Genomic DNA, 12,745 nt, shown 5'->3' on the forward strand with positions numbered 1-12,745 from the left:
TTCTGTGAAGAGCAGTTGGAAAACATCAATTCAGCGTCTACACATACTGTACAGCATTGGGAAGTAGTAAGAAAGTAAACTATATTAGCGTAAAAACAAATATAAAACAGATAAATACATGGCACAAAATGCAGTCCTTACATAAGATATGTCACAACAAGTCAGATTAAGAGAATGCTGGACAGAAAAGCAGAGACTGAGTTGGCCAGCCTAACATTTACAGTGAGGCTCTTCCAGAGTCCAAGGCACCATCACCTTTGGTTTTAAACCTGCAATGGGCAACTTCAGTCATGACCCGACTCGTGAGCCGTCACAACGGCTCCAAATAGCAGTGAGAGGTAACTGTTTGAATTTTGAAGATTTCAATAAGCCAGAAATCCTGTAACGTGACATCAGTAAACTAAATGTCTTCTTAGTGTCTGGTAGGTGTGGAGGTGGTGAAGAGGTTCAGTCATCGCTGGTGAGTCCAGCTCTCTCTGGACAGAGCGCTCACTCTGCTGTTTAGGAGGCTGTTTTCACTCTTAAGTTTAGATTTCTGTGCATGGAGAAGATTTCCCACAGTTACATACCGACACCTGAACTTAATCTGAGCAAACAGGGAGAATCTACTATGTCTAAATTACAAGGGATGGGATTTCTCTGTTGCCACATATTGTGATTTAGACTGACAAGATGGGTGTATTTTTATATAAAAATGTTTCAGCTTTAAGGTTGGACCTTGGAGCAGCCAAAAGGCCCTGTGCAGAGGACCTGAGTCAAAGTGCAATGGCTTATGGCTTATATATATATATATATTATAAGAGATCAGAGTAATTCTGAAGTCTGTACTTGACTGGCAGCCAATTGAGGCCAGTATTGGAATAGAGTCCAAGGGACTTTCATGAACAAGGTTTAAATTTGGTTTAGTTACATCTGGACTATGGAGTCATATGTGGAGTTTCTTCAAAAGCTTGAAATAGATTTGAACATGAATGTGTTTTGGGATATTTCAGTGGAACTGGAGTATCATAACATTCACACCCAAGATTAGATGGCACATCACAAATGATGTAAAAAATCACTAATCAGAAAATTGAAACAGATTTTTTTACTCAGATTGATTGACATTGAACATTGAATTGGTATGTGTGAGGTGGAAACATTTGCTTTTGTGGACTATTTAGATAAAGCATGGACACTCAGAAAATCCATGTTGTATAAGTATAGTTGTTTTGTATTATATTAGCTGTCTTAGTTTGTGCTATTATGTTGAGTGACCTGGATGTCTGTGTTTTATATGTTATAATGTGGGATGGGCCATTTAGATATGTATGACACGAAAATAAACAATTCATTCATTCATTCATTCACTCGACATCCAAGGCTAATGTAATCAGACCTAAATACACAAAGAAGAGGTGTTGTGAAGTAAGAAACCAAGTTTTTCTCCCTTTTTTTGCCCCAATCTGATATTCTCTTAATCCCTAATCCTGATAATTCATCAGAAATGTAAGGTTTTTCCTGAAACAATGAGACATACTCTGTTTTGTTTTGTTTTTGTCTGTCGTTTTCACTGCAAAACATGGCCATCTTGATTAAACTTAATTGGATCTCATTTTGTCTAAGTATAAACTAAGTAGGCCTATAAACATGTGAGAAATCCTGTGATGGGGTGACGTAATTCCATTTGCTTCCAATCTCGTGAATTTTCTAGAAATGAGTGTCAACATCTTGTAAGGAGGCAGACTGACATAATCTCACCCCATTGGCTGTTTTTTTCACTTGTTTTGAAAAAAAAAAGATTTTAAGACTCTATACAAGATTATGACTTAAAATTGATAATTTTGTAGCGTCACTCATATGATAAAAATGCAAATGCTTCAATAACATCAATCTTCAATAAAAATGTAAAGTAGCTATTTCCATTTTTCCAAGTCAAATTCATTATCTGTTCCAAAAGTTATAATCCCAGAGGTGTCAGTTCATAAGGTCCTTGCATCTAAAATCATTTGCCACCAAAATGTATAAATCCGCTCACATAAACGAAATTTCTTGGGGGAAAGTGGAGCAATGACTGATTGACAAGATAATATTATTTGGTCGATGTGATAAATTATTTGTCATAGGTCACCAGACTATTATTGTAGAGGGAACATCGGTCCTGAATGCTCCCTGATGTGATTTTTATATGGCTTCCAACTAGATTTAGGCTATAGATTTATGTTTTGTTTTTTTTGTTTTTTTTAGCTTGGTCTTTGCTCTCTCATTATATCTGGACTCTCTTGCGCTAAGGCCTATGAGTCCACACCCTACTTGCCAACCCTCACAATTTTCCCGGGAAGGAGGGATTTTGTATCAAGCTTCAAAATCTGATGATTTACTATAGGCTATTTGTTACAAACAGCACACACAAATCTAAAAGCTCTATGGCTGCTGTGTCCGAACGTCACTAAAATACGTTCCACCAAAAATGCAGTCTTTATGGCTGCGTTATTATTAGTAAATTGCTATATGTAGCCTAAACAGTGAAACGATAATTTGTAATTTTGTGTAATTTTGCTTCATTTCTTATATATATTTTTTTTTTACAAGAAATTAAAAGATGCAGATTCAAGCAGAATGTGGGCCCCCAGTTCCCCTTTTGCGTTGAAAATCTACCCATCTACCCAGTTAAGGTCCATGCATAACGACTAGTAGCCAGACTGCTAGACTAGAGAGACAGCACAGCAGCGGAAAACAGATCTGCTCTGCCGTCTCAGTCAATCCCGGTATTTGGGGATTAGAGACAGAGGTGGACACAGTCAGGAATAACACCTGGGTTGGGTGGGCGTGGGGTGTCCCGGGTGGGTATAAGAAGTTGCCACTCCTCCTCCCGGTCAGCTCTCAGCATCAGTAAAGGGCCGAGCTGCGGATCTACACTTTCGTCTCCGGTCTGGATCTCTATGGAGTTGTAATGGCTCTCTTCGTGGACGCTGACTTCCCTCTGCTCAAGCAGAACCAGCATAAAGACATGGATTTGAAGGCGTTATTTGGAGAGCAGGATCACTGCAAAGGTAAATAAAACCTTATCTTCTAGTTATTTTTGCCCTTATCTTTACTTTCTTAATACCTTCAATTTCAGTTATTTGAGTGATATCCATAAAAATACTGAATAAATAAATTAAATAGGCTAATAGGTATATAAAAAAAATCCCTCCTTTGGCATATGAAACATTAACGAAATATAGGGTGCAAGGTAAACAAATACGAATCCAGATTGCTTCATGATGACTATGACCACATTTTGTTTTCTAATACGTTTTTAAAATGAAGAGATCAGTGAGGTGTCTTCACAGTGTTTTTTGATTTTCGTTAACAGTCCTTGTGATTTCATTCTATATTTACAAAAACATGCACAAAATATGCGTAAAACTTCATGCATTTCCACCTGAGACATTTTAAAAATCTTTATTTAAACGTAGATTTCCAATAGTAAAAATTTAGAATTCCAAAAACTATTTTTTTTCCCCTAATCATTTAGGCTATTATTTAATTTCATTCTTTAATTAAATATGTCTTAGTAGGCTATTGTTATTGCTGTTATTGCTGTTTTATTTGTTTTATTTTATTGCTGCTGTTGTTCTTGTTATTTTAATTGCTATTTATTTTTACTTTGATTTTTGATTTTGATTTTTTTTTTTACAGATGCCAGGAGTGAGCGCGCGCTGTCCTCTCCGGAGCCGGAGAGAGCGGGCTTCATGGAGGGCCAGAGGAAGAGGAAGAGGACCATCTTCAGCCGGGCGCAGCTGTCCGAGCTGGAGCAGGCCTTCGCGGTCACTCCCTACCCAGACATCACCCTGCGGGAGCGGCTGGCCGCGCACACACACCTGCCCGAGAGCAAGATACAGGTCGGTCTGCTGAAAGTATCGGGGAACAATCAGGGGTGTCAATTGACTAAACTCACTTTTTAAAACATTATGTACAAAAACCCCTTCAAAATATCAACAATTTTGTTTGGGACAGAGTGGAGCAAAGACTGATGGCTGACAAGAGATTATTTGGTCAATGTGATAAATTAGTAGTAGGCCACTAAACTATCAGCGTAGAGGGAACATTGGTCCTGAATGCTTCCCTGGTGTGTTTTTTTTTTTTTTTAAATATAGATATAGATATAGATTTCTGCAAATTTCTGGTTGATTTTTGCTCTCCATTATAATAATATCAACTACTAGATCTAATATGTTTCCCAGTGCTAAGGTATGACATGTCCCAACATCTCGCCATCCTTTACAAAAAAGTCACATGGTCACAGGTTTTTGTACACATGTTTATTTTCATATGTAAACTTTTTTTTTTTTACATTGTATTCTGACATCATGTGACAGCTTTTTTTTAATGCAGATGTGAAAAATAAAATTCACAGGTGAAGTGTTTTTTTTTCCATAGCCTATGTGAATTTTTTTTCCATGTTTTCATCTTGTTTTCATCTATGAAAATATTTGTCATGTGAAAACTTAATTTCACAGGCAAAGACATTTTACATGGTGAAAATGTTATTTTCACATGGGAAATGGGAAATCTCGCTTTTTCACATATGAAAACCATGTGTCCAAAAAGCACATATGCTTCGAATTCATTTGCCCTATACCCACCTGATGCATCTGATACAGTATCACCCCACTTGTCTGAAGGGCCTCCTGAAAGTATTTTCCCTATAGTGGCTCCCCTGTTAGGAAATCACCTGGCTTGATCTGTGGAAGGCTCATAATAACTCTTGGACTTTGCCATTTCTCCACAGAATTAGCCTTTAACTATTTTTATTAACAATTTTTGGCTTGAGTAAAGCTAGCAAAATAGGCCAAGAGAGAAATACAACAGATTGCAGAGGCTACATGACAACTTTTACCCTTTTCCACAGGTGTGGTTCCAAAACAGAAGAGCCAGAAGCATCAAGACTGGGAGACTCTCCAAGTCCACCAAGACAGTCCTGGGAGGTAGAGGGGCTGTGGAGCCCTGCCAGCCCAGGACCCGTGTCCATTCCCCGGGGCCCGTCTCCTCCTCCTTCCCCACCTCCACCACCATAGCAGACATATTCAGGCCGGAGCAGAGCCACCCCTGTGAGGACGGGCCGCAAATCTACTCCGACTGGATCCAGCTCTACAGCAACCCCGCATCTTCTTCTTCTTCTTCTTCGTCGTCTCTCCACCACCACCCTGCGCCCGGCTCCCCGAAACTCTCCGAGTCCGTTCTCTGGGAGGAGGAGCAGCAGCAGCAGCGGTCGCACCTCGGGCCTCTCCCCGGTTTCCTCCCCCAGCCCGTCGCGAGGCAGCCTCACCACCACTCGCCCTCCTCCCGCTCGTACCGGGACGTCGGCTTGCCCCAGGCCTTCAAGAACTTCAAGCCCCAGAGCCTGGGCCCGCCTGGGACCCACCAGGCCAGGTACGGAGGCAACGCCGCGGGCGGAGGTCACGCCTCTGTGGACCAGGTAGTCCCTTCCCACCCGCAGCCGGTGTACTGGGATGTCACCCAGGGACAGGCCCACCACCACCACCACCACCACCACCACCCACAGCTGGGACCACAGACCTCCATGGGCTACATCTCGGACCTCATCTACAATGCTGCTATCGTCACCAACTTCTTGGAATTCTGAGCACCGTTCAGTCTTGGGTGTGGAGCAGGAGCTGTGGAAAATGTTAGTAATAGTTGGTTATTGTTGCAAAGAGAGTTCTCATTTCTGCCCCACTGCTTTTCATGTCCCTTCACAACACTGTCTGTCTCAATCAAAGCAAGACTACGGTCCTCCTAGCCCAGCAAAGTGATGTCCATCTGTACATTTGTTGTCATGTGTCATGTTGTTGTCAAAGGTTTGTCCCTTTCCTTGTTTTTTCGTTATTTACTGGTCATGTGTTGTATGTCTTAGGGAATAAATTGATTCATTTCAGCCCACTGTTGAGTTCTGTGTCAATTCAAAGGGTCAAGTGCCGTGTAGTTGTCAAAGTTCTTGGGTCAGGACTTGTTCTGTTACATTTGCTTACAGTACGAATAACCTAAGAACTTGTTTCTGCGGAGGAACCGGTCTTGTACTCAACTGTTTTCCCGCTCAGAGCCGAGCCATGGCATGTTTAATGCTCCGACCCCGGGAGTATTATCTTTCAAAACATCCCGATTAAAATGATTCCTTGTGGTAAGATACCACGACAGGAATAATTATTTTCTGAGTCAAAATATATATATTTTTTTTATATCTCTCTCGCTGTAAGTATTGGGAGGGGTGGATGGACAGAGGGGAGGGAAGGGGAAAACTAAATTAAAGCCAGAGCTCAGGGTCTATCAGCTTACAGGCTCGGTAATTCTGCCTGGATTTAAGTTTTGAAATATTACATGAGAGGTAATAATACATGGGGCAGATATGACAGACAGGAGCGCTCGCTGTTCGCCTGCCTGGGTCTGCTGCTGGACAGCGATCTCTGCATATCATAATCATCTTTAATACCAAATAATCTTTCAATAAACCCTTAATCCGGGTGTCAAATCTCAGATCTTAGGGAGATACTTTTTTTTTTGTATTCCAGATGTAGTTACATCTTTTAATCTTTCCGCTGATATGATGGGACTTGTGCTTATTTACAGACAAGAGAACGACACGGGATACTTTCCACGAAATATGAATCCCGAGAAGGGATCAGAGAGGCGAAAACAGATCTTCCATGTCATATTAGAATTGTTTTGAAATAAGATACATGGTGTTATTGTTTAGCGGATGTTGAGTCTTCCATGGCAGCAAGGGTACAGTGGTCTAATTGGTTGTTTTTGATGCTTTGACCGTAAAACCCATCAAGCCCTCTGATTCACTTCAAACCAGATAAGCGCAGATCAGTAGGCAAAGACAATTAGAACCACATCTGTCAGGTAAAGATAGATGATGGGAATAGCTGATGGCACAGCTGGCAGGCTGTACGGACAAGTCAAAACAAGGACCACTAAAGAGCTAAGTGAAACAAACAGCATTTTAGGAAGGTATAAGAATAACAATGACAGTAACCTGGTATCACTAATACCAATCATTAATCTAGTTTTTGGACTGGACAAACAGTTTGACTAAATGGATTTACACTACATTTTCACTACATTTTTAGACCAGAACAATTTACAATGACTGCAACAGTAGATTAAGTTCATATTCCAAGCAGCCAGTCTTACCAAGTGCATGGGTCAAAGTGTCCCGACAATAACAATATTCCTATATCTCTAGAACAAACATGTATCATAGAGAAGTGCATAATAAAGAAGGGCTTAGAACTAGAGAAAGATCGAGAACTATTATCAGAATTAAGACCAAAGTTAAGTGCAGGCAGGGGAAGATGCTGCAAGGGGGAAGGTGGCTGTAACAGGATTATCAACTTCATGGATTACACTTGGCAAAGGCTGATGCTTTTATTGAACAAACAAATCTGACCACATCTTACGACAGGATAGAAGGAATCAAGAGGAAACTGCCATCTGATCAACATTCATTTTCACGGGACAGCTTGACAGTACGGATGTTTCCAAGGAAGAACAAGAGGGAGATAAACAGAAGGGAAATAATTCTGTAGGACAAAAAGTAAATATAAAAAACAAAATAACGGTAAATAAATAAGAAAATATCACCAACAATTTGATTTCAAGGAAATTATGAGGGAAAATCTCATTATTAATCAAGCAGTAGTCTATACAAAGACAAGACAGGACTACACAAAAAGACATTCAAGGATTTTGAACAGAATAATTTTCACTTTATGATATCCAAGCTCCCATTTGGCGCTATTGCTGACATCAATCCAGTTTCTTAAACCTAGCTGCCTTCTCAATAACATGAATCTGACCCTGAAAGGCCGCTGATTGATTTTGCTTTCAAATAAAAAGTAAAAACTCCACAAAGAGTTCATGTAAAGTGAGATATATACTGTATTATTGAGAAGAAAGTAGAAGGTTTCCATGGATGCTAGGGGTCCCAAAGTTCTGCTTCCATGGTTGCTACGGTTCCCTGGTTCTGCTTCCATGGTTGCTATGGTTCCCTTGTTCCTTGTCCATGGTTGCTATGGCTCCCCTAGTTCTCCCTCCATGGTCCGGACCAGGACATAAAGCTCAGCCAGGCCGACTACAGATGCAGCAATCACAGCAGAAATCACTCTCTGGAAAAACAAGAGACAAACGGGAAGGCCGAGGTTAGGGACACAAAACAATTGTCGTCTTGCCTACTAATCCAGTCAGTAAAGTGTGTGTGCCTCCAACACAAGACGCAAACAATAAATGCCAGTTGCTAAATGTGTGATGTCCAATCTTTTCACAGTCTGTTCAGTAGTGTGTCCCCAGTTTTAGCCCTCTAAGTATTACTTGGGTTAACACATAAAGCCTTATACTTGCTTGAATGAATGTGTACATGTTTGATTTCATCTTCTCTTACCGCTGCAGTCTCGGTGAACAGGTACTGGCTGCCCATGTAGGAACAGGCAAACGTGGCGACCACCGTCACCAGGAAGTTAAATACGGTCACCACAGCCGCTTTGACCGATCGCACTGCAGAAAGGGGGGAAACGGACACAGACAGAATTAATGTACAATGTGATGCTTTAGAGGCTTAGCCCACAATTTAGTTTAGTTTACTGGCACAGTGATAAATCATGGAAGTGAAATGACAGTGAGAACAGTGATAAAAATATGATGAAAGAGAATCACAGAAAGAAGAGATGCAATTAACGTCAAGAGAGATGTCGATTCACTGGCAATGTGGATGTAACTATTCCACAGATGAGATCTTCTATAACTTATGGAGAACTGACAGTGAACAGTCCAGAATCTGGGAAGATCAAAATTATGAGCTTTTGAATTCAACACAAAGTACATTTTGAAGAGCAAGGGATGGGATTCTGGTTGATTTATGTGTTTGTAAATAAAAATGGAGGTTAAATATACATTTATGATGAGGGCAGAGTATGTAAAGCATGTTACTTAATGTTCAGTCCTGCTGGCTAATCTAACAAATCTTGTTTGTAAATTATGAATGTTGAGGAGATTGGACGCGTATTTAGAAGCTCAAGCAACATTGCAGTATAGAGTAAATCGAACTGCACTAGTGTTATACCACATTTCGGATGAGCCAAACTGAATATTTTGCTAATGGTACATAGAGACTTTGTCACTTTATTGTAAATAAGTTGTATATACAAGTTGAACATGTTATTTCCAGCTCAAAGTTTCTTCAATCATGACTCCAAGGAAAATTGATTTACTTCTTATTTTTGCTGTGAAAATTATTAAGTTAATTTTTTCTTTTTATCAAGGATAATTCATTTTGGATATTTTTCTAGACCAGTGTTTCCTTCAGCTATAAGTGAAGAGAAGATTTTACGTGACAAGATCACCAGCAAAACGAACAGGAAGCATTGATGAGGATGCAGCAAAAACAACAAAGGCCCAAGTATGGGCCCCTGTGGGACACCACATGTCCATCCATTTACAACATCCATCCTACCCAATGTCCATCCATTTACAACTACAAATAGTTGTACAAATGAATGACATTATCAAGCATGATATGTCAGAAAAAGTGCTACACCGATGGCAGACTGCTATGAATTTGTATTATATTTGTAATGTGTAATAAATGTATCAATAAATGTATACCATACTAACCTTGCCTTCCAAAATCTGCCAGTGTTCCATTCCGGTTGAGTTCCTTAAAGGCAGAGAAAGATACTCATTAGATTCAATACTGATTCAAGACTTCATTATATCTAACGGGCAAACTTGGCTACCGCAAGGCCCACAAAACAAAACATCATCAAAATGAATCTATTACAATTGTATATCTATTATATCTATTACTATCTATTACAGTTAAACTTGTTTACTGCATAGCAGATAAATGAGAACTTCAGTCTTGGATTTAATCTGGTGTTGCCTGATGCCAGTCTTACTACTTTTTGTTTGATACCAAAGCTCCCAGTGAGTGCTGCCAGAATGTTGATTTCTTTGTATGAAATACTATGCTAGTTACATGCTGGTTACAGGATAGTTGCCTTCAGGATAGTTCTGAAATATTGAGCTTCAAAGTTTTCAGCATCCATTGAGTTAAATGGAGATGGGTCCTTTTGTTTTAGAAATTACAGACTCAAAAATCATTATTTTCAAAAAATAACACCACACATATGTCAACAGGTACTCATAGAATAGGTTCATGCGACTAACTCAGTTTTGACAAAAAGGTCAGATAGAACCTTATAATACCAAGGTCACGAATTGTTATAATTGAAACAGTGGCAGTTGGTGTCTGATCCATTTAACAAGCGGAGAAAAACAGTATAATGACATCAACACATAGACCCTGACTATGGACCCTGTCCTTACAGTGGACTGTAACTGTCATTTCCCCCTTGCTTGTAAAATGCACTTGCTTTCAAGGCTACAGTAAGTCCGACACTCCATGATAAACAAATTGCTATTTTACAGTACAGAGAAGTCAAGAGATCCATACATTTCAGTAGTCCATTTCTACCATGCAATACAATATCAGACATGGCATAAAAGGACTTGCACCTTGACCCAATCCTTGCCTGTAAAGTTAGCATTTAAGAAAATTCACCTGAGTGTTGACATTACGTGTGATCCTGTTGTATTCCTCATTGGCTAGTTTGGCTTTGATCTTCTCCAGGCGTGCCACCAGCTCAGGGTTCTGAAGTAGGAGAGAAACATCACACTTTAGTTTTAGCCGTTTCCAGCTCTGGTCCTAGTCATATAAGGTCAATACAAAGCTCTCTCTCCCTCACTGTGGAGTCTACTAGGTTAATGCTGCATTCAGGTTATATGGGAATAACTGTCGGAACTACTACTTCACAGTTAAAAACTACAACTTCAAAGTGTTCATGCATTCAAACTTGTTTGAATCCATTCAGATGCCAAAACTGAAGTTTTCTTGGTTGCTCCTGATCAGCTTTTTCACACTTAACACACATGCACTTACAGAGTGATACATTTGAGTTCATGTTTTACAGAAAACCAAACATTACAAATGTCAACCACAAATAAATCCAGCAAATAGTTATGTCCTGCCACGGTGGGAGTTATACAATATGACTTATGTGAAAACTGTTAATTTTGTTGGCTTTGTCTGAAATTAATATATTATTCCCTACATTTGAATGCAGATATTTACTTTTTGGTGGCGTTCAGAATTCAGGAAGTTGCAGAAACCAGGGTCCACAGTCAAATCCCAAGCTGAGGTGAACAATATTTTCCAGCAGCATTCACCAGCTGACAGCTGTGGTGAATGGTATATTAAAGTAGGAAGCTCTATCTGCCATCTTTCCCATATGACATGAATGCAGCATAAGACTTATGCATGTGTTAGAGGATAAAGAGAAAAAAAGCACCATATGACAAATGCCTGTGCACGGCTCCACTTACTCTGGGAGGCTTCACAACCTCAGGTAGGTGCAGTGAGCTGTCCTCCAGTAGCTCATGCAGGTAGAAGGGATGCCCTGGAAGCAAAACGGCCATAAGAAAATGGTACATGGTGTCACTATGGTAACAAGGTAAGAAATTACAGGCATGGCATCTAGCTTGTCTTCTATCGCACTGAGAGAGCGTCAAGCCAAATTCTTTTGGAGCCACTCTTCAATCCAATCACAATTTCACCTTTAAAAATTGGTCCACCTGTCATGTTAACTTACATAAAGACGTAAAGCACCTACCTTTCTCCTGAAGGTATTTCTTGAGTTTTCTCGCCGTTCTGAAGGACAGGGTTGTTGGCTCTGGCTTTTCAAGGATAGGCTCCAGCTCTTCACGTAGTTCTTGTGGTATCGATGAGTCAGTCCTTTCCAGCAGCTCTGTCACCCTATTTCGGAATTTATCTCCGACCACAAAAGACGAGGCCATCGCTTTAATCTACCTGAGTGAGACTGATGGGGGGGCTAGCTGCTTTGATGAGATGCTGAGATGCAGCTGTCTACCTAAAGATCCCTTTTTGTAGAAGCCAAGCTTGTTGTCAGTGAGTCAAGGCTGGGTTGTTAAGTTACTACCTAGACAGCTTTGTACAGCTTACCTATTTAGAATATCCCCAGTTATAAAGACGATAAGTCAAATATATTTTCTTCCTTTCCAATATGAACAATATTTACTTACATTTAGCGTTACATAGCTGCCGTTAGCTTAGGGTGAAAACTCTGTAAGCGGCCATGTTGTTTACCTTGTGACAGTGACGTAAGGGTTCACAAGACCACTTCCGTTCTAAAAAAAATCACACCAAATTACGCACTTTATGAAATATGTATCGAAATATCAAATATAATTTATAATATTTGTGGAATATCAATGTGTATTCGGTGAGTAGACAACACAATTGTATTTTAATCAACTCAAAACTTTGCTTGCTTCGATCCACGTGAGCTTTCTTGCTGCCTTCAAGGTCTCCTCGTAAGATCCTAATTCCGAGCTCGCAGGCTGTGGGAACAATTTGACGTGCATTCAAGTGTTTTGGTCAGAAATAATAACAAAATAAAACCTTCAACGAAAGTGGTTATTTGGTGTCTGTTGTTTTATTTTTGCAGTGCATTTTGGCTTATTGGCCTAAGGTTGCTGCATATGTGTTACTACTTAAAAGTTGAAAGATAGTTATTGAAGCCATGGAATATAAAGGTTATGGAATATAAAGATTGAGGTCAGATATTCTAATCTTTGATATTAGTTCTAATCTCTGTTGTTGAAATATAACATGATTTCTCTGACCCATTAAGATCTGGTGGTA

General features: G+C 39.9%; 2 protein-coding genes across 2 annotated transcripts; one reads left to right on the forward strand and one right to left on the reverse strand.

The window, feature by feature from the left end:
- Positions 1-2,932: 2,932 nt before the first annotated feature.
- On the forward strand, positions 2,933-5,611 carry sebox (SEBOX homeobox). Its single transcript, XM_071520931.1, has 3 exons — positions 2,933-3,032; positions 3,658-3,866; positions 4,877-5,611. The coding sequence occupies exons 1-3, from the start codon at positions 2,933-2,935 to the stop codon at positions 5,609-5,611; spliced, it is 1,044 nt and encodes a 347-aa protein (XP_071377032.1).
- A 1,759-nt stretch (positions 5,612-7,370) lies between these two features.
- On the reverse strand, positions 7,371-12,182 carry tmem199 (transmembrane protein 199). Its single transcript, XM_071520940.1, has 6 exons — positions 11,694-12,182; positions 11,407-11,480; positions 10,586-10,675; positions 9,637-9,679; positions 8,408-8,520; positions 7,371-8,135 (listed from the first exon to the last, which is right to left on the reverse strand). The coding sequence occupies exons 1-6, from the start codon at positions 11,875-11,877 to the stop codon at positions 8,040-8,042; spliced, it is 600 nt and encodes a 199-aa protein (XP_071377041.1). The 5' UTR covers positions 11,878-12,182; the 3' UTR covers positions 7,371-8,039.
- Positions 12,183-12,745: the final 563 nt, after the last annotated feature.

Source organism: Centroberyx affinis, unplaced genomic scaffold, assembly GCF_046629955.1.
Source record: "Centroberyx affinis isolate AG114_WGS23_722 - 3 ecotype Tasmania unplaced genomic scaffold, CSIRO-AGI_Caff_v1 ptg000839l_1, whole genome shotgun sequence".
Classification (NCBI taxonomy): domain Eukaryota; kingdom Metazoa; phylum Chordata; class Actinopteri; order Beryciformes; family Berycidae; genus Centroberyx; species Centroberyx affinis.